This window comes from Corythoichthys intestinalis, chromosome 5 (assembly GCF_030265065.1).
Source record: "Corythoichthys intestinalis isolate RoL2023-P3 chromosome 5, ASM3026506v1, whole genome shotgun sequence".
Taxonomy (NCBI): Eukaryota; Metazoa; Chordata; class Actinopteri; order Syngnathiformes; family Syngnathidae; genus Corythoichthys; species Corythoichthys intestinalis.
In genome coordinates this window covers 9,656,509-9,682,100 of record NC_080399.1, presented here as the reverse complement: position 1 = coordinate 9,682,100, position 25,592 = coordinate 9,656,509, and the positions used below count along the sequence as shown (strand labels likewise).

The 25,592-nt window shown below is 38.0% G+C and overlaps 1 protein-coding gene across 3 annotated transcripts in view; it reads left to right on the top strand.

Moving 5' to 3' along the window:
* Nucleotides 1–13,254: 13,254 nt before the first annotated feature.
* Nucleotides 13,255–25,592, top strand: part of ticrr (TopBP1-interacting, checkpoint, and replication regulator) — a 32,157-nt gene continuing 19,819 nt past the window's right edge. For 2 of the 3 annotated variants that reach the window (XM_057835611.1, XM_057835609.1), the window contains exons 1-11: nt 13,255–14,347; nt 14,458–14,683; nt 19,567–19,799; nt 22,367–22,604; nt 22,800–22,941; nt 23,011–23,135; nt 23,215–23,418; nt 23,669–23,814; nt 23,876–23,991; nt 24,086–24,179; nt 24,271–24,353. In XM_057835611.1, coding sequence (XP_057691594.1) covers nt 13,688–14,347; nt 14,458–14,683; nt 19,567–19,799; nt 22,367–22,604; nt 22,800–22,941; nt 23,011–23,135; nt 23,215–23,418; nt 23,669–23,814; nt 23,876–23,991; nt 24,086–24,179; nt 24,271–24,353 — 2,267 coding nt within the window. In that variant the 5' untranslated portion in view covers nt 13,255–13,687. The remainder of the gene's footprint in view (nt 14,348–14,457; nt 14,684–19,566; nt 19,800–22,366; nt 22,605–22,799; nt 22,942–23,010; nt 23,136–23,214; nt 23,419–23,668; nt 23,815–23,875; nt 23,992–24,085; nt 24,180–24,270; nt 24,354–25,592) is intronic. The other variant, XM_057835612.1, reaches the window with a different exon arrangement.

The following is a 25,592-nucleotide window of genomic DNA, read 5'->3' as shown; positions in this document are numbered from 1 at the left end:
GTGATACTAGAGTGGCTTTAAGTCTGAGTTGATGAATTCATGATTATATCAATCAAGGTCTGTATGTAGCTCAGTCTTCTGTAAACATATGAGTGAGTATTATATAGACCTGCTCAATCACAAGTGAATGTAATGTTAATTTCCTTCTGCCCCTTGTTGAATGAGGGATTAGTGGTGAGTGGCAGTGTTCAGAGCAAGCTGGTCAAGCTGAGCATTTTGAGTATAGCGGAACACCTGCTGCCAGCTTCTCTCCAAAAAGACCAAATCCACCTCCTTGTCTGTGTTTCTTGCCAACATTGGGTGAGACAAACCTAAAAAAAAAAAAAAAAGACCAGTATGTTTAATGTTTATATATTTTGTGATGCATATATGACTTGACAAAAGAGTTTATCCACCTTTAGGTAAGAAGAATAACTGCTCATTGAGTTGACAAACTTTTATTCAGAGAACACTCAAGCAGGTCATGAATTTACCAACTATGTAAAGTCACAGGTGCAACTTGGAACGTATACCCACAAGCCTGTGAATGGTGAAAAGACTTGTGGGTACACCTTTCAATTTTCAACTCTGACTTTACGTAGTTGGTGAATTCATAACCTGCGTGAGTAAATAATGTAAAGTCACAGTTGCTGCTCAAAAGGTGTACCCACAATTCAAAATGCTTGTGAATGGTGCAAAAACTTGTGGGTACGGCTTTCGAGTTACAAACATGACATGGTGAATTTGCTTTGAAGGGACTAGTTACCTTTCTCGCACACACCATATATAGTAACTGTTTGCATTACTCTAACAGATGTAATATAATGAATCAGGGAATAGTATCATTTCTCATATTTACTGTAGGACTGATTGTATTACTCTAACACACCTAATATAAAATAAATAGCACTTACACCATAGTTTAATGAAAAGAAGCAGAATAGAGGCGAAATAAAAGATACACAACGCGATCTTATCACAGAAGCCCAACGTGTGCGTCACGAGCAAGATTGACACACCAACTCTCGCAATCAGTTCTCCCGGGCACTCCAGGACCAAAAGCAGGGCGCTCTGTCCTAAAACAAGTAGCATCTCGCCCAACCAGGATAACAAGTTGATAGCGGGTGCCTGGAACGTCAAGACCGGCGTCGGTCACTATGGCAACCACGTCCCAGCACGAAGGATGACACACGAACCTAACCGCCCAAAACCTGCCACAGAGGGATGATCCCAAGACAACACCCAGCCACACCTTTGGCCCGGCCCACTCCACCGCAGCTTTCAAAAAGACTGGACACTGAGATGTCAAACTGTCGCTGCTCGGGAATATTTCTATGTAGCCTTGTTTTGGATCCAGCAGGGTCCCTTCGTCATCTTTTTTTGCCTTGTTTTTGACCATTGTCGACGAATGAATTGTCTTTTGGAACATGGAGTCAGTACAAAGGGTTAACATGGGAGTGAACACGCGGAATTTTGGCCCCCTCCCAGTTGACACAGGGGAGCGGTCTCAGCGGAGCACCGTTTCCGTTCGGCTGTCGCCGTTGCCGCAGCTTGGCCGGGGGGGGGCCGAATTCCTTCAGTTCAATGCATGAGTGTTCTGTTAACAAACATGCGAAATAGTAAGCCTGACTTGATCTGCCTACAAAAAGGAAGTTAAATTTTTTTGTTAAATCTCGGAAGTGCCAGAATAAATTTTAAATAAAATAAAAGATATATTTACTGTAAAACTGAGTCGTACCATAGGGTTCAAAGCAGGGGTGAAAGTGGCTAGAATGTCTTGCCGGAACTCGCCACGGAGCCAGAAATTTTATTTATTTATTTTATTTTATTTTTCATTATTTGGGGGCGAGGGGTGTCAAACCTCTTAAACTACTGAAATGCAAAGAAAACTCTTTTAGCAGTTATTTCTATAACACATACAAAATTGATTTTCATTCAAAAAATTTTTTTTCAATGATTTGCAAAATAAAAGTTAACAAAAACAGCAATAACCCCAACTTCCATCTCCTAATTTTTATTTTCCCTCATTTCTCCACATACTAAATGCCAAATCTCAATTTTAACTACTTAAGAACATAGGATGTATATTAACATTGAAGTTAATATAAACATTTACTTTTTTTTTAAAATAACAAAGATATAAGTAGCATACATTCAGAAAACATTCACTCTTTGTTTTTTTATATAATAAAGATATAATTACCGTATTTTTCGGACTATAAGTCGCACCTAAGTATAAGTTGCACCAGCCATAAAATGCCCAACGAAGAGGAAAAAAACATATATAAGTCGCATTTTTGGGGGAAATTTACTTCATAAATTCCAACACATAGAACAGCTTTGTCATCTTGAAAGGCAATTTCAAATAAAAATACAATACAGAACAACATGCTGAATAAGTGTACAGTATAATAATGTTACATGATGTATGAATAACGAAAAGCGAACGTGGTCGATATGTTAACGTAACATAGCTATTGAGAGTTATTCAGATAACTATAGCATAAAGAACATGCTAACAGGTTTACCAAACTAGCAGCGTCACTCCAAAATAACATGTGAAATTATTTAGTAATGTGGTAATAATTTCATGCATAAGTCGCTCCAGAGTATAAATCACACCCCAAGCCAAACTATGAAAAAAAACTGCGACTTATAGTCCGAAAAATACGGGTATACATTCACAAAAATAAGTAAAAATGACTTACAGTATATGATCCAGAGTAAAATGGAATATATTTTGAAGATCACGAAAAACATTCACTTTTTTTTTTAATCATAAGGAAATTAATAAGTAGCCCAACATAAATGAACTAATATAAGTCCAAAGTGCACATTGACAGCTAAGATTGAACCTCCCCATCAGAGCAAATAAAACTAAATATGATAAATCAGCTTCCTCAACTCTTTCGTTTCTCTTAAAGATTTGATCCATTTTATGTTGCATTGCCCTTTTTTGTCACTTTATTATGCTTGTTCTCAACACTTGTGTATGTAAATCTGATGTTGGTAGATTGTTTTCTTCTTGGAGATGAAATGCATGTGTGGCAGCTTAGCATTTTTTTTTTTTTTTAAACATAGCGTTTTGACAGTTGCCGTCATATTTTCGGAATCAAAGCACCGTGTACCGGAAGAGCATTCCGGCCCTGAATCTTATACCGGAACTGCGTTCTGGCCCTGAATCTTATACCGGAACTGCGTTCCTGACCGTTCTGGCCCACTTTCACCCCTGGTTCAAAGAGCCATGGGTTGCTGACTGCAGACCTAAAGCAATAAAAAATCCAAAAAGTATTTTTGATGTTTTTGACAATTTTTTTCATAAAACATTTTTGTAATGATTTAATAAAACAACATTTTTAAAGGATGACAATGTTGATCTCTGTTTTGCAATTTCATCGATTTGATAAGCTCGATAGTAACATATACGTAGCACAACACGCAACATAGCTAAACAAAACGTAGCACAAAATAAAGCATAATATAATACAACACAACCTAAAGTAAGGCAACGTAACAAAACATAATGAAATGCAGTTGGAAATAAAATTGGAACATCATACATTGCACTCAGTAGTTCATTGTAATGTAAGAAAATATTAATAGCAATGCCACCGAAAGCACAAATAACGCTATGTAACAGTCCCTGAGTAGTTCCAATTTTACACTCATGTCCCAAAGGAGGATTAGCTAGCTTCTAATCTGTGGGAAAAGAATGTACAGTAAGTGCACGAACGCATGCACAAACACAAGTACACGCACACACATTTTATTTTATTTAGTTTGTTTTAATTAGGCACCATGCATGCAGTAAAAAATTTAAGAAAAACAACAACAAAAACACATCATAAACTGCTACAAGAAATAGTCAATGATGAACTGATTTAAAAAGCCTCATAAGAAGTTGCCTTAAAACTATAAAAAGTTTCATGTCATTTTGGCTATTTGGCATACCAGCAGAAAACTCTCAAAGGCACCGAAATGACGGCCAGTACGTCAGCAGCCTTGGGGTGAGGCAACACTGGTCAACGTTTTGAAACGCATCAAACAACTGCTGTTGACAATTAAAACAACCTTGCATGTGTACACACACACTACTCTCACTTTTCAGCTTTTCATGCATTTTTTTCTTGTTTAGATGGCTAAAAATTTGAGAGGCTTATTGGTGTCACACACAAAAAAAAGTCTCGCATCATTTTTTACATGCTGGGTGAGCAACCGCACCTGGGCCTCTATGGGGCCCAGTTTGCGGGCTTAAAGTGGGTGTGGTTGGGTGGTGGGAGGGTCGAAGAGAAAGGCGGAGAGCTGTAATATAGTGTTTAAATGTTAAAATATCTTGTCTGGAGGGGCCCGCAACAATATATCCACTTGCACCCCCCACTCACACCGGACAATCGTCTTGAGATGCCTGCGAAAGTGTGGAGGGGCCCGCGACTAAAGGCCGAGTTATACTTCCACGTCAGACCTGCGCCGTCAAGGAAGACCCGATTTACGACCCTGCGCCGTAGCCTGATGTGTTCCTATTGTTTTTTTTCAAACCCTAGCATCACGTCAACGCATATGAAGAGGCGGAAACTGACTGTGATTGGTTCGCTCAGACTGTTGTTTCCGAAATCACCGCATTGTAAAACATCATTTTTCTTCATGCAAAAATGGCCCAAGCTGACGGGAGTATCATTGAAGGACAAGTCTCGTCAAGACATCATAAAGTTTGCCAAATGGCAAGGTCAGCAATTGAATAAAAGAATGGAAGAACCACCGAGACGTGTGTGTTCGGAATCGAGTGGCCACACGAAGCGATGACCCAGTCGGCCAAAAACTGCCAGCTTTTTATCACTTTATGTTGTATTTTTGGTTGGTGCACTTCATCATTTATTGTGTACATATGTTTGCTGTGAGTCCATGACTTATTTACGTGTCACACTTCAAGTATATGAAGAATAAAGCACAGTGTTGGTGTCAAAAGAGTTGTTTTGATCTTTAATTTTCAATAACAGACAGTTCGCACACGATAGATCATCACTGATTGAGAGTGCCTCGGTGCTTTTTATGATAACGTTAACATCAAGGCTTCCAACGCAGTTTGGGAAGTTCCATATACGCCAGAAATCTGCTATGGCTTCCCACTGGCTGGTTGAAGGACACGGCAAACAAATCGGGCTGGAGGGCTTTGCAGACCTCGGACAAAACGCTGGACACAGTGCTCGACGCCAGTTTGAAGCTAGCCGCCACAGCTAGCTGGTTTTCACCCGAGGCTAGAAGAACTCTATGCGGCATCAAAAGTTGGACAGACCGCCTCAAAACCGTCTTCTGCGTCGCCTGGGCCTCAACATTTGTATGATCAACATTTATTCAATGTTGATGAGCTGAAGATCCACATTCAAGCGTTCCATCTTGCATTGTTTATTTTTTCTCCGTTAAACTAGACAAGAGGAAGTCAATAAGCATGCCCCAAAACCGTACAAACATAACACAACACCCTTCTAGTGGCTTGGCGGTGAACTACAGAGCAACGCATCACCTGGCCGGAGTACCATCGAATGTCGAATGACGCCGTAGTCGCTGCCATCAACGCAACGCTGGAGCATAACTCAGGCTTAATTGTCCATTAGTACCCCACCTCCCCCGTTGGAGGGTCAACTCGAGGGTTTGGCGATATGGCCTAAAGTACGTATCACGGTAAATTGAGCAGATTTACCTCGATAACGAAATACAAATACAAACGAAACAGACTCTGCCTTTGACTAAATAGACATCCAAGTTCGCTGTGTACCAGCCAATCCAGTTCAAAATGGATAGGACATCTATTGCAGTCAACGGTTGAAAGAAATATCATAGAATAGCCCTGACATTACATCTGCATGTCAACCCTTTGCAGTGGCATGAAAGAGCATCATCAGTAACACTTGGTACAATCTGTACAAACATTATGTTCCACTAACAGGGTGAAGGGCTGCAAAACATTCAATTGACGTCGCTGTAAATACTTAACACGCTTTTACTGCTTTTGCAGTGTTTCCGACTGTTGAGTCAGCAGCTACTGACGCGTTAGAAGAAAACCAAACACATCACGAGGCAATTTTGATGCATCGTGTAAACTAACAAAATGTACACAAAGTGAGGAAAAACAGGAAAGAATCGCGTTCCATTTCTCAATGTAATGTTTGTACAAGGGACAGTCTGGTCCAGCCAGAGACTTATTTTCGTTCTGTAATCATAATAAACGTCACCACGTTTCATTTTCATCTCAATACCAAGTATAATGCGTCACGTAAAGAATAATTCCAGTGAGTGCAATGTTTGCTTTGAAAGGAGTTGAATGGAGAACACACTTAGCTCCTAATTGCATTTTAATGACTTCATTATTCATATTCATTCACTTGCCTGATTAGTGGTTATTAAGATGTGCATAAAAGCTCAATGGGAACAACCTGATGTGATGCCGTTGGTGAGATTTTATTTGGCTCTTACCTCCATCAGTGATCTCGATGTGCATATGAAAATCAAGTAGCATTGTTTTTACTAATGTCTTTCAATTATAAGATAGTTGTGAAATACATTGGATTCACATATTACAATTAAATACAAATTTAAAACAAACATTAATATAACTAGCGTATTCTTAGCGAAATGTTTATTAACCCTTTAACACCTAAGCCTATTTTGGCCGAATTTGCATGCATTTGATGTTGCCTTTATACTTCAAAGAAAAAAATGTTTACAATGGCCAAGTTGGGTCCCTTTTTTCAGGACACCTTGAACTTCATGTCCAAACTGTTGTTTTCTTCACTGACCAATTATAATCCACATTTTGGACCCAAAAAGACAAAAAAATCCCAAAATCTTTTTTCAAAATTTGTAATGTTGATGTCCCATTGACAACCAAACATGCTCGACCAACCATTTTGAAGCTTGATAATATTTATTCAACTTGTTAGGATAAACATTCAATCGAAAAAAATAAGATTGAATAATTTTATGTTTGACAATTCAACACAAACAGCAGGTATGGTCATAGGCGTTTTTGGCCTTTACACATACTATGGTCAAAACAGGTTATATACAGTGCAAAATAGTGAGAAAAAAGATTATATATATCATCTAACACAAAACGTGTTTGGAGGATATTTCTTTGTGAAGTTAGGTGTTGTACCCATCACCTTATCAAAAGCATATACGTACATGCAATCAAGCTTCTCGAACACACATCTACATAAAATTGAAAAGATTATAGTGAAGAAAAAATATAACATTGAAAAAAAGTATTTTAAAAAATATTGACAAGTAGTTCAGTTCAATTCAATCTTTTCAGGCATGCAACCCAATAAAGTTTTTTTTTGCGCACTCAATAAAGCTTCTGCATGAACAGGTCACGGAGCTGCGTCACACACTACGTCACACAGCCTACTCTTTCGCCGTTTGCGCGTTACTGTCACTTCTACTCGCCGAGACAGCAGCTCATCCAAAGAAAACAATGAGAAATACGGCTCATCTTCTTCCTTGAGTTAATGAAATAATGCATTAGCTTGCGCTAAATGTAGTTTTAGATTCATTCTGCACGTTTCAAAGTCGCTCGCTCAAACCAACTGTCCGTTGCTTGCTTCGCATGCCTCCCTTTCATTAGTTGGCGCTTCGCTCGGAAATTTATTAAAAATGATCACATTCGGTTCGTCCTTCTTGACATCACAGTGGCTCTTGGGATATGTAGTCTTTTGTGCTGCTTTCGGTTTTGAAAAAGGACAAGAAATGATGGAAATATGGAGATAGATACATGATCCATGAAGCGTTTTAATGCATATTTATGAGTGCAATAAAAATATAAAATTCAAATGACATTATCTCCCGTTTTTCTTGGTCGATTGACTTCAAATAAAAACTGGTGAAGACATCAACTTCCGCACTTTCAAATGAGACCAACCAGCGGCACGTGGGTGACGTAATTACAGCGTGACGAAGCTCCAAAGACGATATGTGTAAATGCGTCGCTGCCGACACGTTCGGTGTTAAAGGGTTAACCGATGCAAAGAATCAGTAGACTACAGTATAATCATTGATATAAAGTTTAAAACATTTTTTTTCAACTCATTGGCTGCCATTGGCATATTGCCACCATATATTGTCATATATGTGGGAGGGGCGAAACAACTTTTCATTCATTCGCCCCTCCCAGTCAAAATGGATTGGACGTCTTGCGCTGGCAATGGCACTAAAACATGAGTATTCACAGCCACTCCTCAGTTTTAATGAATTGGATGTCTATTCTTGTCAAGTGTACGCAATGAGTTAATTTGGTGTACATTATGAAACTCCTTGTCTTCACTTCACTACTCAAAATTTCGACAAAAGTCGATAGTAAAATTTACGGTTACCGAAGTGCTATGCCATTTCTCTGTGTATTTTATGATTTTCCTTTTTTTTTGTTTGTTTGTTTTGTTTTTGTTTTTTCACCATATATTTTTTTTAACTATGAGTCACACCAGCCAAAAATGCGCAATGAAAAGGAAAAAAACATATATAAGTTGCACCGGAGTATAAGTCGCATTTTTGGGGGAAATTTATTTGATCGAATCCAGCACCAAGAACAGACATGTCATCTTGAAAGGCAATTCAAAATATGACACTAGAGAACAACAGGCTGAATAAGTGTACGGTATGCTAACATTACATGACTTATAAACAACGAACTGAGAACCTGCCTGGTATGTTAATGAAACAGAGTAATTCAGACAACTATAGCATACAGAACATGCTAACAAGCAACAATGATATAATAATGTGTTAAAAAAATTCACACATAAATCGATCCAGAGTATAAGACGCACCCTCTGCCAAACTGTGAAAAAAACTACAACTTATAGTCTGAAAAATTAGGTAACTTTAAAATTCTGAGAACCACAGCCGCCAATACTATGCAAAGTAGTTGTTTTTACGTATGTTAGCCAGATGTTAACATAATAAATAATACAACTGTAGATAAGGCCAATGAAAACACTGGCTGAGTAGCTTCAATTCTACAAATATTCACCTGAAAATTGAACCTTCTTTTCCATCTAGGTAGGAAAATTTAAAATTCATCATTTACTGATTAGCATAACAACGCGATAGAGGCTAATCATTTAGAACAGTGGTTCTTAACCTTGCTAAAGCTAACGAACCCCACGAGTTTCTTAAGTGCATTCACCGAACCCTTCGGAATTTCTTGATAAAGCCATTTTTTTACGAATATAAGACCTAGCAAGCTAACGTCTAAGTGAATTCTTGTTCAAAGTTCTTCCAGATTTCTTATTTACTACAAATAATTCTGCCTTTTGCTGTTGAGTTTCACGTTGGAAAATTAAATGAAACTCATTTCATTTCATACTGTTCCTTTTGTTTTCATGTCTACATTTTTATTATATTGTCGCATTTTGGATCACATATATTTTCATGACGTGAATGACGCAAACATATATTTTTTAAATTTTCTACTCGGATATATTATATATATTATATACTAGGATATAATTCGATTTGATTATGATTCAGGGTGCTACGATTCGATTATTGAACGATTATCATGGAACAACGATGATCACAGGCATGATAAGCTAGTGCTCCTTCCATAAGCTCTCTCTTGCGATAAATCGTTTTGTTTTGTAAACCACATGCTCAGTGTCCGAATTTCCTGCGTCAAAGTGTTCTGCTAAGTCTAACATGTCCATTATTAAATCCCGAGAAAACGGACACAGAACTTCAGCAATTGTTGCCATGTTGGGAAGGAGCATTATCTTGACTCCAGAGCCATGTAGCTTGACTTGCTCAACTCAAACCCCGCCTAGTTCACGCCCGCCCACCAAGTTTGATGAGCCAATGACAGATCAAATTATTTCATGCAGCCCACACGGAGAACAAGAGTGCAAGAATGAAATAAATAAAAAGTGAAATAAATAAATTTTGAAATAAATAAATAAATATAGGAAAAAATACATTTTGAAATTAAAAAAAAGGAAATATGACTTGAAATAAATTAATAAAATATGAAATAAATACATATACATTTAAATAAATAAATGTAAATTGGAATAAATAAAAAGCGAAAAATATAAATAAAAATTGAAATAAAAAAATATAAATTGAAATAAATAAATATAAATTGGAATAATATAATAATATAATATGTTTATAATTATTATATTTATTTATTTATATAAAAATATAAATAATATTGAAATAAATAAATAAATGTTGAAATAAATATTGAAATAGAATAATTTTAATTACACTTTTAATTATTTATTTAATTGTGTATTTATTTATTTAAGTTTTGCACTCCTGGTCCTCCATATGTTTGTAGTGTCATCGCTGTATTTAATCCAGGTTTTACACGTTCTACAGACGGAGTAACCTTTGTCAATGCTCTTTCTTTTGTAATGTTGATAAAAACCAAAATACTTCCAAATGCTTGTCTTTAATCCTGAGGACTAAAACTCTATCTCACTAACTTCTATTGCCGCCATCCTCACTTTGTGCGTTCCTATAGGTGTCCGGACGGCAGGCATGTCTTTTACTTCCATTCCACAAGCAGCGGTAGTGTTGCTGTCATTAAGTTATTATGGACAATAATCTTTTTGGACCATTTATTAATCGCAATCGAACTGTCACGTGTCGAATCTTGATTAATCTAGTAATCGATGTATTGGCATGCCGTTATTATCTACGCAGTTCATGCTGCCTACTGAGTGCAAGTCAACCTTCCACTGAGCAAACCGATTTCTTCTCCCATTAGATAGAGGGCTAGCCGTTGAAAGAAATGGAATAAAGCCTGTACATTGAGGGGAAATCAGTCCAAAACCTGGTCTAAAACGCCTTTGCCTATATTTAGTTGGGGTGACCATATTTTGATTTCCAAAAAAGAGGACACTCAGCCCGGCCTCAAGATACTTGAATTTTACTCGAAGTTCACCCAAAGATGTCTATATCACTTTCAAATATTTAAAGTGTGGCCACGCACTCTGGATGGAAAAATACAGTTTGAAAATAAATAAATAAATAATGACTAAAATATACTGTATATATTATATTTAATGCAGACCCATGGAAATGTAGTCCAGTCAATACACATACACACAGTAGGCTATGTGCCAACTAAACATTTTTATAAATTACTATCACTACAATTGTCCTTGACAAAGTGTTATTCCCATTCAATTGATATTCTCATTCAATGTTCTAGATTGCACACAAACAATAACCGAAGTAAACTGACAAACTATTCAATCAGCATGTTTCCAAACGTAGCAGTTCAAAACTACATTTCCCATAATGCCTAGCGTGGTTTAGCTTACTGATAGCTAGCTGAGGTAAAAATCAAACTTTGCTATAAAAGTTTACAATCATCGGCAGCGCAATGATGCGACACCAAACGGGATTTTACAGTCAAAGCTCCGACAGAAGTCAACAGTTGCCATTATATACATATTTATCATTAAAAACTTAACAACTGGGCAGGCGTTGTGGTCAAATCGTCAACCCAGTAGATGGCGGTAATGCCTCATGATAGGGGTAAACTGCCAACAAAAACAAGAAGAACTACTCCTTCCCTCCCTTCTAGTGGAAGCCATGTCAACTGCTGCCGCCCAGCGGCCGGAGAAATTCTCTTCAAATTGGTCCCGTGAAAAATCATAAAAATCGGACATTTTTATGAATTTATAAAACCCGCCCGGACGACGAGGATACTACGTGAAAGTAGGACTTGTCCGGGCAAAAGAGGACGTTTGGTCACCCTAATTTAGTCAGTGTACAAAATAGGGCTCTGTGTTTCATAACATTCACCGAACCCCTGAGGCTTACTCACCGAACCCCTGGGGTTCGATCGAACCCCAGTTAAGAACCAATGACTTAGAAGGAAGTTAGCAATTTAACGTTACAGTGTTGCTTTGTGATTGAGCCCCTTATTTAATAGTTTTTCAAAAAATTAGCCGTCATTTCACATGATCTCAGTTTTGTCTTGAGTTGGGAGTAAAATATGAGAGACAAATGCGCTTCACACAATTCATAACTAGATTCACGGGAACATTTTCCTTGTAATGTGAAGCCGCTTCATATCACAACTCCTTCAGTAGCGGTCAATAATTGCAACTTTGCACAATGACTAATTTCCTGTGACTGAGATTTTGTTACAAATATTTTTGCACATACGCATAGAGATACAGTGTTTGTATGAGTTGTATCTTTTTGCTGCTTTTAAAGAGACTCTGACCTACATTGTTGTCATGTTTTGAGGGAAAGGGCCTGGTGAAACTCAGCGAGCAGGGCTAAACATTGGAGATGCTCCTCCTTCCACCTACTTGTTTCTGTCCTTGGCTCCACATCCCCCTCTGCTGCTGAAGAAAAAGTGAATATGGATGCAAAACAGTAGTTGACCCATTTTAGGCTGGTTCTGCCATCCTCTCCATGTGTAGCTTTCACATTTAAAGCAAACATTCATTCATCCATATTCTTAAACGGGAGACAGTGCCTGGAGCACCTTGAAGTTTAATGCAGCTCTACTTACCTTTTGGCATTTATGTTATTGCAATGATTTCTTCACAGATTTAATTTTTTTGAATGGCTTTTTGTGTGGTTTATGAGCTGAGAGCACAAAATATGTGAAAATAAATAATTGAAATAGTTAAACCCTTTAGAAAGACGATCATTCGCTGCCAATATCTCCCAGTCAAAATGGATTGGACATCTAGTGCCGTCATTGGCATTGAAAGATAAGTATTCTCATTCAGTCTGAACATTTTAAATGTTTTATTAATTTAATTTTTAAAATAGATTTTATTTTATTAATTCATCATTTTAGACATTGAAAATTGCAATGAAAACAACAGCAATAATAATAACAATACGTGGACAAAGGGGTTCTTTTATTACCAAAAATAGTTCCTTGCCCTCTAAAGGGTTAAATCATAGATTTGGCTCTTTGAATGGAATTATGGAACTATGAACTTTTTAATTAATTTTTTTTTCTTTTTTTTCGGAAAGGGTCTGATGAAATAGTTAAATTCATCATTTACATTTCCCTTCATATATATAAAATTATTTTTTTAGTATATTATTTATTGTATATTTTATATTTTTTACTACGTCTCCATTTAAAAGTTAAAGACGGGGCGGTACCGGTGTCATGCAACGTGACAGATGGTAAAGGCAACCAATCGCATTCCAAAAACGGATAGCTAGCGAATCGCTATATAGTAACCCCTCCCATGTTGGACCAATGAGGTTATTGTTGTTAACAGCGTTTGCCCAATCAGCGTAGAGAAGGCGGGGCCTAGTTTGAGAAGCGCGAACGGTTAACAAGGTACGACGACGAGAAAATGGCGAACACCAAGTAACTTTGATAGTAAATTTAGTTTGGAAACTTTTTGTGGCACCAACGTAAAAAAGTGGGATTATTTGCTATGGACTATGTCAGTGTTAAGAACGACAAACGTGGAGCACTTGGACTTGTAAGGGAAGAATATGTACCATGTCAAGTGAGTCGTGGTAGCGAATATGCTATCTTGCTAGCGTGAAGAAACATTACTTTCCTTGATATGTCATCTTCGCTAAATGGCGTACTTATTAATACAATAATGGGCTAATAGTTGAGCAGTGACGGCTCTCTGATCACATTATATTGTTTTAGTAGTAGTAGTTTTAATGACGTGTAGTCGAAGATAATAAACAATCGCTCTTGGACGGAATGGCTCTACACAACCTAGTATTTGTCGTCGACGTGGATTACGGAGCTCAAGAGTCAGACGATCGGCTGAAAGTCAGGAATCACCTCCTGAAACGTGGGATTCTGCAAATTTTGCTTCACCACGGCTACAAGTATGGCTTCGACAAAGTACGCTGGGGTTACAAATTCTTCCGATCCAAGACTAGTCGCAGTGCCAGCCTCATAACAAGGGGTTCGGACTTCAAAGAGCTTCGCCAAAAAACTTTCGAGGACTTCCTCTTGGAATTCGATGGCAAGTTTGACGGCAGAGAGATACACCTCGCGTCCCAGCAGTGTAGCCAGTCTGCTTCTGTGCAAAACTCCCTCAAAGAAATCCTCCTGGATTTCCAATGGGACCGACCAGACATCACCTCTCCTACTAAATTGTCGCTAAGGCCCAGGAAGACAAACCAAACTGGCAAGCCAGCATTACCGCTTGAAGACAACCTTGCAAACCACAGCAAAAATGTGGTGTTTGTTGTATCGGAATGTCCACGGAGCTGGACACAACTCGTGGACTACCTCTGCATTGAGAACATTGACGTGCATGCAGATGTATCTGAGTACATTCTATCCAAAAGTATCCAGGACATGTTGATTCAGAGGCAGGTTGTGCTGCACTGGGTAGACAGTACATTGCATGTAAGTATAGAAAATGGGTGGACTGATATTCATTCACTTTGATAAGATACTTTACAATGGAAGCAACTTAATAATTGTGAATCCATGAAATGTATTTTTATTCATTTCAGGACATGCAGTATGAGGACAATTTGGGCTTTAACAAGTTGGCCCAGGTCCTGACACAGGTGGGCGGCAAAGTGATCCCCGCAGTGGCCTTATTGAACCGTCATTACACAGGGAAGACTGACTTAGGCAGTTTCCCCTTCCGGTCCAGTCTTGAGTATTTACTGTCATCCGAAAATCTGTACCGCTGTGCCTTTCCTGTCACGGAGGGCATGCTGCATATGGTCACAGGTAAATATATTTACTGTCTCATCAATTTAATAAATATTGTCTTTGTTAAATTCTTCCGGGATAGGGCACATGGTTAAACACAGGCCCCTGTATTAGCCAACAAAAGCTTTAGAAACCATTTTTAACTTGAAATTGTCCAGATTCTTGAAATTTCAACATATTATCAGTTAATATTCTCTAGTTTTTGACCTTTGACCTCAATACCCCAAAATGTAATCACCTCTAGTTTTTGACCTTTGACCTCAATACCCCAAAATGTAATCACCTCTTCTGTTTCATATTAAAAACATAAACTGCAAGTTTGATGACAATGTCGTTATCCCTTCTTGAGTTACTGCATAATTCCTTTTCTGACCTTTGACCTCTTTATCCCAAAATTAAATAACTTCTTCCATTTCATATTCCAAACAAATCCTGCAAGCTTCAGAGTAATCATTTTATCGTTCTTTAGTCATTTTGAACACAAATATAGACATATAGAACCAAATACATAACCGCTGCCTTAAAAAAGTACAATAATTCATGATAGTAATTTGTTATTACTGCAGCTGTCAAATTTATCGCGTTAACGGGTGGTAATTAATTTTTTTAATTTATCATGTTAAAATATTTGACGCAATTAACTAGTGCTGCAACGATTAATCGATTTACTCGAGTATTCGATTATAAAAAAAGATTTGAGTTAAATGTTGCTGCTTCGCGTATTCGTTTAATTAAAGTGGCGTTGTAATGGTTTGTTTTGAAAGTGTTTGCATTTAGCTTTATTGATTTGGGTGGATACAATGCCTCTACTCTAACAAAAACTTAGCTTAAGTTTTTTTAATGTAATCGTAATTTAGTTTATAGGTATATTTGGCCGTTTTTTTTTTTTGTTTTTTTTTTTTGTGGGAATATGTGTCTGAACCATTTGTTTGGAGCATTGTGTTAAAAAAAAGTTAGCATTTTATAGCATTAAGCTAGCGGACTTTTGCTATGTAAATTAGCCAATTGTTCTTTTGTTGTACATACAGCTTCATTTATTTTTTTATACTGTTTGAGGCTCAGCTCAGGTATTTGCATTTTTTTATGTTCCTTATCCGAATACTTGATTATTCGAACTAAATGGTTAATCGATTAATCGACTACTAAAATCATCAATAGCTGCAGCCCTACAATTAACGCATGCACTGAATGACCCGCTCACGCATTGCCTCAAACATATTACAATGACGCCGTTTATGCCATTAAGACTGAAGAGAATGCCACCGGCCGCTTGGGGGCAGCGCCGTTCCATACTTATGTTCTAATAGTGGGAGAATTAGTAGTTGAGAGACGTTTATGCTTTTGCATTGTGCTATTTGTGCTCCACACATATTTCTGTAAGTTTTCTTTCTTTTAGTGGCAATTATGTGTCTCTTGTTGTATTTTGGGTAAAATATGTACAGAGATATATATGTTATAAAGGCGAGTGGACACAGGCGTTCATTGGACCGCGCCGTTTATTGGCATAAGCTTTGGCAACTCCTTCTCAACAAACATAACTATCATTTAGTGAAAGCACAACAAAAATAATATTCCTCTCTCTCCAAAGAAATGTTATCAAAAAGAAAAGCACTTCGGTCTGGAGTACTGAGGCCCTATTCTCTCACAGTTAAACAACAATGCAAAGTGAACTGGCATTCCCAATCAAAATAGCTATGCAAAATACACATAAAACTTACTCAGACTTTGGTCACTCTATTCTTCTTATTGTTATTATTATTATTATTATTATTATTATAACTCTAATTTTGATTGAAAATTTTATTAAAGCGAAAACATCAAGAGGGGTTTTAAATTTTTAATATAAAAATACTATAACTTGTAACTATAACATTTCTCTTTTAAGAACTACAAGTCTTTCTATCCATGGATCCCTTTAACAGAAAAATTGTTAATAATGCCATTTGTGGATTTATTGTTATAATAAACAATTACAGTACTTATGTACTAGAGCTGGGAATCTTTGGGCACCTAACGATTCGATTACGATTACGATTCAGAGGCTCCGATTCGATTATAAAACGATTATTGATGCACCCCACTCCTTTTTTTTTTTGTTTTGTTTTGTTTTTTTGTTTTTTTGTTTTTGTTTTTGTTTTGTACATTAGTTCCAAAATTGTTCAAAAATCCTCTCAGGCTAAACCAAACTACTATTTCAATATCAAGTTAACATATAGCAGTAAACAAATATACAAAAATAACAGTAAATAAAAAAACTCCAGTCCCCATTCTATATCAGCAGCTTTAAACTACTTTCAATTAATTTAATGTTGTGAATCAACCGTTAAAGTTGTTAAAATTGCTCCTGTTATTCCATAATTTCTCTTTTGTCTACTTTCAACATGTAAAAGTTTTAAAACTATTTTAAAAATAGATTCAAGTCAATATTTTACCGATTTAGGAGTATTTTAGATAAAAAGTTAATTAGGTTCGCTTGGAAGGTTCGCAACAACAGCCTTGCAGGGAAGTGTACTCCTTTAAGATGGCGGCCGTTACTAACGCCCGCATCTAGTTTTTTGTAGATGTGCTGGTAACGATACCGAAGCTATAATGCATCTAGTCCTATATAAATGATATCTACCGTAACATAATGTGGCTTGTAGCAGCTTTTCGGCAGCAGTCAGGTATGTTGTTTTTTTTTTTTTTTATCTCGTGGCATGAGTTGAGCTAGAGCCGTGAGTTGAGCATTGGCGTTACCCGAGGGGCCGGGTAATGAGAAGCATGATGTTTAGCTACTCTCGCTCCGTCCCTAATTGCGTACCGAAGACCGCGCGGCGCGCTGAGTGTGTCGTACTTCTGCTTTACTTGGCATATTTCAATAATCGGAATTTGGATGTTTGTGAATCGTTCTCGAATCTTCCACGGCCGAATCGCGAATAATCTAAGAATCGGAAATTTTGCACACCTCTATTATGTACAGTATGTTATATGTATATATCCGTCTTGTCTTATCTTTCCATTCCAACAATAATTTACAGAAAAATATGGTATATTTTGGAGATGGTTTGAATTGCGATTAATTACGATTAATTAATTTTTAAGATGTGATTAACTCGATTAAAAATTTTAATCGTTTGACAGCCCTAGTTATTACCGTAATTTTCGGACTATAAACCGCTACTTTTTTCCCTCATGTTGAATCCTGCAGTTTATAGTCCAGTGTGGCTTATTTGTTGATTTATTTGGGTTAATAAGTAACACTTGTGTGAGAGAATTTTATTCATTCCTAAAACACGACATTTATACATTATATTTTGTATGCTTTTGTTATGCTTGCATGAGAACATTGTAGTATAGAGTATCATTGTTATATTTATCTGTTGAGTGTGCCTTCTCATGGCCTTGACGACTCTAGACGGTATCACAATATGCCCAAATATGGACTGTTATGTTCCTATGTTTTCCAATATGCCCTGAATGAATACAATGTGGCAAGTGGCAACTGTCGCTTATCAGACTTCGTTCTAGCCACAGCCGGTGTTCAAGGTTGCAACTTGAGGTGGTTTTCCCTTATGAGAGATGTTTTTCTGTAACTTGAGATGTGTTTACCAGGATATGCTATAGTAAATTTCGGTTTTGTTTCTATGATGTCAACCCATAAATAGAGGCATGCCCTGCATTTCTCTTTTGTCCACATGTGGAGAGGCGATTTGTGCGTGGCTCCGCCTCTGTACCCGAGAGCTCTTGTACATAAAGCCTTCAAAGAAAAGCAATCCATGGTTGGGGTCGTAATCATTTCTCTAATCGACCTATCGAGGTCACACTTGTCTTGGAGTTCAAAGTTGAACTTCCCTGACAACTTGATTTAGCAGCGGCGTCCTAAGACAACCATAACTATGACCTGACAGTATCATGGGCATTACTGAATGCTTATTACAGTTGTCATTTGGCGTCATCCGGCAAATTATGTCAGTAACTCCATTTATGTCTAGCTTGGATCTTCTGCATCCAATAGTGAGCTAATTTGTCGGATAACACTAAATAACATCTGTTATAAGCATTCATTAATGCTCATGAAAGTGTCATGTCATAATTATTATTGTCTAATGACAGTTTTATTGCGCAACTGTCAAATAAAGTGTCACCAATACCATAACTAGCAATTAATGAAATAACTGGAACAGTAACTGAAGAAATAATTAGCACAGAAGATTAATTTTGATTTACCTTGTGTTGAATTGTGCTATATAAATAAATTTGCCTTGCCTTGCCTTGTTATTTACATCTATAGTGCTGCAATGCATGCGAAGAGGCATGTTGGGCAACAACAGTGTTAACAGCAGGTGGCAGCAGAGGTTGACTGTCTCCTCCAAGGGAGCAGTGATGGCAATGACAATTTTTGAAGCAATGAAGCTTTGCAGCGCATTGGTTCAAAGCTTCATGGTGGTTCATTTGGTCTTATGACAGGCGTATGACGCCACTGTCAAATAAAGTGTTACCAGTTAATATCTTTTGGTGTAAATATCCCGTAATACTGTGAGGACAGCTGCGGCTTATAGTCCAGTGCGTCTTATCTATGAACAAATGCTGTTTTCGTGCCAAATTTGGTGGGTGGAGGCTTATAGTCAGGTGCGCCTTATAGTGCGAAAATTACAGTGGATAAGACCTATTTTTTAAATGACCAAAAATGATTACTTGGACCCTACAGGCTTAAATAATACCAAGTAAACAACAACAATAGTTGGTTTTGAAGCATAAAACCAACAAAGATTTTCAACATATGTACAAATCATCCAAACAAATAATCGCTAGAAGGAAAAAGCGGCATGGAAAAATGGAATGAATGAATGAATGAATGAATAATTTATTCTAAAATGATTTGATCGTGATATGCCTTTCAACACGCAATTCCCCTTTTTTAGGTGACGTTGCCCAGAGCTGTGCCGTGACTATCGAGACTGTGTCCCGCAGACAGCAACCTCTTGCTCATGGTGTGGAAGTTTGTCTGATGGGTGTGCTGCAGGGTTGGGACGCCTTGTCCCTGTCGCACACCTCCACCGAGTCGTGGTTGCTTCAGTGTTCTGAACCTAGCGAGCAAGGCACTTCTTTCTTCCAGGACGTCCTAATGGACCTTTCAGCACATTCGCTGCATATGGTGAGTAATATGATGAGCCTGTGTTGCGACACTGTTAAAGCGGAAGTTCAGAATTTTTGACACAAGGCTTAATCTTAGAGTTAGCGGGGGTTTCATTAGTCGCTAGAGTTGTTTTCAACAAATTCCGTGCAGTTTGTCTGTTATATATTAGTTTCAGGGCTCCAGAGTGGCTAAGCTAGTGCGAGTCAATGGTGCTTGCTTATCATACCAATAAAAAAACAACATATGCAAGCATGAGAATCACTGATGACCCATGCAATTAAGCCTGAACGATATATCGTTTAAACATCGCCATCGCGATGTGCGCGTGCGCGATAGTCCTATCGCAAGCACGTGCGATAGTTTTTTTTTTTTTTTTTTTTTAATCCACATACGCCTTGCTTTCGGATCTCCGCACAGCCTCACACCCCTCCCTCTCCCAGGCCTTTGTTCCTCTCAGTCACTGCTGCACTTGCTTATTAAAGTCACCGATGGCTTTGATCTGGCCAAAGAAGCAGACTTCACATGGGCATCTGTCAATCATCGTTTAAATTGTTAAACAGTTTCTGCAAGGAAGCCGCGCTGGAGTGAATGTGTGTGTGTGTGAAGATGTTGGAGACATAAATGCCAGAAGTGATCATGAGGAGTTTGAAATTTCTACATGTCACTCCAACTGTCACAGCTTAGGTAGATAAACAGAAGCATTTAATAAAGCGATGCATTTATCTACTACAGTAGTTTATTCTTATTTAAAAATGAATTGGTTGGACAGTTATGTTTAAAACTGATCATAATTATGACATTTGAAGTGCTTAAAAAACATTTATTTATATACATTTTTTAAATCACTTTGGGGGGGGAAGTGAGGAAAAAAACATGTCTTGTATGTATTTCTTTCCAATGCAAAATCTGAATAAATACATTGAGCACAAAAAAACACACACAGGGCGGAGTGATATCACATCGGTTTTTCACCGCTGATTTTTTTTTTTTTTTTTTTTTTTTTTTTTGTGGGAACGAAAGGGACTCTCCAGCAGACTGAGCACGAGTGGCCAACGCACTCCTCTCTATTGTGGTCACACTATGCATAAAAAAATAGTCCCACTGAATGAAATGAATTATGGAAGTTTGGTGTGACATTGTTTTGGCCATATGGGTATTTTAAATTTGAACAATGATCTTCATTTTGAAATGATCAGACTTTGTTATAGGGCTGTCCCAAACGACTAATTTTCTCCCGATTAGTCAGCCGACTATTTTTACAATTAGTCGACTTATCTAATGATTTAAAAAAAAAATTTTTTTAAATTTTTTAACAAATTTAGCAATGACGTTTTTGTTGACGCTTATCAATTCACAAAAACATTTTGGAACACTTTAATTCTTTTTTGAAGTACAAATAAGCACATAAATAACAATAATGAATCACAAATAAACAATTAGTTCAAATGCTGATAGCATTAACTAGTGCAAAAGAATGGAATGTAAACAGATTCAGAACACTGAATTCGCCCTTCCAACATGATTCCAAACAATTCTTTAAAAAAATAGCGAGCATTAACATTATAGTACAGTACAATATAATAGTATTATAATAATTATTCATTGCCAATCAGATTTTTCATAAAGGGTGTCATTTTAAAGGTATTCTAATACCATTGACTTGCACTAGCTTAGCCACTCTGGAGCCCTGAAACTAACAAATAACTGACGGACTGCACGAAATTTGTTGAAATCAACTCCATCGACTAATAAAATCCCCGCTAACTCAAACATTAGGCCTAATGTCAGAAATTCTGAACTTCCCTTGAAAAAAAAAAAAAAAAAAACATTTGTCATGGTAACTTAAAGGTGGACAATGTAGGATTTGCACTTTATTCATGAAATGGTCATAATATTTTAATAACCATTAAAGAAACATGTTTTTTAGAAATACTTCTAAAACCAATGTCAATCGTTAAACAGAGATTTTCCCATTTTAAAAGATGATTTACACATCTCAATTTTGTTTGTTTTGTTACCGTGTTCATCATCAGCCAATCACAAGACCAGTTTCCAGTCCTTGTCTGGGTTGCCACAGCTCTGTAGGCCCTATAAACTAAGGCTGCGGCAACATTGAGAAACAGTGTAAATTATGTCTAACACTCAGGTAAAAAAAATTGTTATGAACCTCAAAGGATTCAGTAGAAAAAGCGTGCATTATCAAATTTTGCGGAATATTTAGATTAATTCTAAGTGAACTGAACTATTATTATAAGTTGTGTGAATTTAGACTTCACTCAGCTGTCAACTGAGCAGTCAGCCAGGGTGTTTATCTTAGTTGTCTGCATGCTCTGCTGCCGCGTTCTTAAAAAGTTGAGTTCAAACTACTTAAGTCCAGTTTGCTTAAAATGTTGAGTTTTAACTGACTTGATTTTATTATTTTTTTACTGTGTGTTTTCTCATTGACTAAATTGGCAACCAGTTCAGGGTGTCCCCTGCCTACTGCCCGTAGTTGGCTGGGATAGGCTCCAGCACCTCCGCGACCCTCGTGAGGAAAAGCGGCATGGAAAATGAATGAATGAATAAATATTTTTGGTTCCCTCCAGTTTGCCGAAGTGAACTACAGCGAGCAGTCGTCCTCAGCCGTCCTCTCCCCGTTGTCCAACTTCACCGCTCTGCTCACGGTGCTCCAGCCTAAACTCACTCCGCACCAACACGATCTCGATACAGAAATCACTGCCACATCCACCGCACATGAAATCTCACCTGACCTTCCGGAAGTCGTCAACAGTGTGCTGGGCGTCATATATGACATGATGGAGGAAGACAATGACATCACTGATGGTAAGTATAAGACATTTTGATTTTTAACGCCTTCACCGCGCCATTGACGGTGATAGACGTCCAATCCAATTTGACTTGGAGGTTAAACAGTCAAAAATGGATTGGACGTCTATCACTGGTAATGGAAGAAATTAGTTAAGCACCCTGTCTAACTACTAAAACAGTTTTGTTATTTATTTTTATGTTTTTCCTCAGAGCAACAGAATGTTCCTGATGCAATTCCTGAGTGGGCACAGCAGGAACTCAGCCATTGCACACCAAACTTTGGATTATTGGAGACTTGGTTCCCTCATTCAGATCACTCGGGAGTCACTTCCAATTTAATGGAGTCATTAAGGTAGAGAGAGCGTGCTTAAGTTGTTATTTTATAACATCTCTTTGAATAACTATAAGTTCAACTTATCAGGCTGCTTCACGCCGCGCCCGACCAAAATGAGGAAGAGGAGCTTCTTTTGGAAACGGAGCTGATCGATGAACTGGCAGATTTGTATCAGTCATCAAAGGGACCCGATAACAAGAGAGGCAAAAAACGTAAGAAAACATCAATCCATCCACATAAAAGCACAGTGAAATGTGAATTTTTCAATTTTACCCCTCCTCCTCAACACAGGAGGTGCGCAACGCACTCCAGTGAAGCAGAAGATGAAGACCATGAGCCGCTCATTGCAGATGCTGAACGTTGCTAGGCTCAACGTGAAAGCCCAGAAAAGCCAGGTCGACGTTGAGCCGGCGACGTCGGAGAGTAAAGGGGCGGAGAGACTAGCGAAGAGGCGATCAAGCAACAAGAATAAAGTGGGAGGAGCCAACATGATCAGTCAGTATCCATTTCAATAAACAACATAACACCCCAATCTGTGTTATAACCAATGTTTAAAAAAAATGCGGAGTTTGCGAACAGTGAAATGGATTTTTGGAAGGTATTAATAGATGTTTTCAGCAGGACCCATGTTGACAATGTAGCAACTTCAAACCTCTTAACTACTATTTTTTCAAAATTTAGCCTCTTTTAAAATTAACAATAGCATTTGTTTACATATATTGACTATATTGAATTTTCTCGTCAGCTTTCAGCAGTGAAGTGGAACTGCTTTCTCACTTGCAATCCACTTATGAAAAAAGCATCGCCGAGAGAGACTCCTCTGTACTCACAGCTGGCCAACAGCTTTTAACTGTTGTGAAAACGTTCCTTGTGGCAGAATCTGAGCTCCAGGTGAGACTTTTCATTTCTTTCAGACTAGTTTGTCAATGCTAGCTTCATGGAAACTTTACAGGTGTTTCAATGGCAGGTCAAGATTCTTCAGTTTTTTCAGCAGCACCTTCTTAAAAGCAGCAGAACCATCAGGCAGATTTACAGCTCTAATGCTGATGTGGATCGTAAAGTTAGAGAGTGAGTGTGGATGTGTTATTTACTTCTGCCTTTTTTTATGAATAAAATCTAGAAAATGTCTTTAAATGCTTGTCATGTATCTTGTCTCCACTAGGTGTCAGCTTCAAGCTCTGCTCAGGTTGGAGTTATGCAGACTTATCTCCTCTGACGAGGCTAATGGGTTTGATGCTGAACAGATGGCAGAGGAGGTAAAGGAAGAGTTACTCTTGCATAAGGAAGTTGATAGGAAATCACGGAACATATATGAAGATTAAAATATGAAAAACTTGTGTGTTTAAGGTGGCTGAAATGCTCAGAATTATATCCTTGACAAAAGACCCTGTGTGCCTCGCAAGCTTCCTTCAGGATGAAGTTCTACCAGCGTAAGTGTTTAAAAATCTAACACTACTGGCAGTAAGTTATCATGTTTCAGTACCGATGACAGTGATAGACATCCAGTACGTATCAAAATAGATAAATGAGAATATTAACTGTGTTGGAGCAGTTTTTATGTTAAGTGATGTAATGCGGCAGTGCCGCCAATAGACCCTACCCGCCGACGTCACAAAATCACGTGATCGCTGTATTGTTCCGCCCCCTTGTCCGTCATTTTGTGTCTGTATTATTAATGGTCTCAATTGATCGAGCAATTTATAATGCATTTCATGGAAGACCCGGTGCTTTCGGATGCCGTAAACTCACTGGATGCGTTGCATAAAAGGCGTTATGTGGAAAAGCTTCAGTTTATCCATTCGCCAGATCCATATTTGATGCCTAAATCGATGATTTTCGACCCGCTGTCTTCGCCGTATTTGCCTGACATCTGCTAGCTACCCTGACATTTACAACTATCTTGTCCACACAAAATCAGCCTATTCTCACGAAAGTTTGAAAAACTTTAAGAGCTTGGAGGCTTATAAATGCTACGTTGCTGGTTGGGTGAAACAGGTCCTCGTACACGAAAATTCGGCAGGAATCTTGTGCTCGGAAGGTGAGTTACGAAATTTTCAATTCAAAATCTTTTGTTCTTGCTAACATCCACTGTCAAGTCTAATGTATTTCATGTCATTTGTCAATGGAGCTAGGGCTTTTAGGGCGTTTAGCGATAGCACTCTCACTACATACATACGTGTATGTTGTCGGCGATTAGCCTAGCAATGATCTTAATTGTGGTTGTCAGCCCCAAACTCTCTAAATATATATTAAATGCATCTTACCAGATATAAAATGACTGCTACATAATCTGTGGTAATCGTTTGGAGCCCAGTTTTCTCGTCGAATTGCAGCAGCCCATCTCACTCTCTCCTCTCCGAGTCTCTCGGAATCCGGTAGAACTTCAAGTCTCTCCGTCTATCTTCTCTGTTATTGCAACCGACCGCCACACACGCCTTCACCATTTTGATTATTAATGTTAACGAGCAGAAAAACACGCCGTAAATAGGAGGAATGTACGTAGCCGTAACAGGTAAACACGATGTGTTGACGGACAATTGGGCGGCACCAGTCAGGAGGGCGGAGTTGTGACGTCACGTGGGTAGGGTCTGTATGGGCGATGACGTCAACACTACGCATGTGTAAGTATATAGTATAATATAATATATAATTTTGAACCACACCCACGC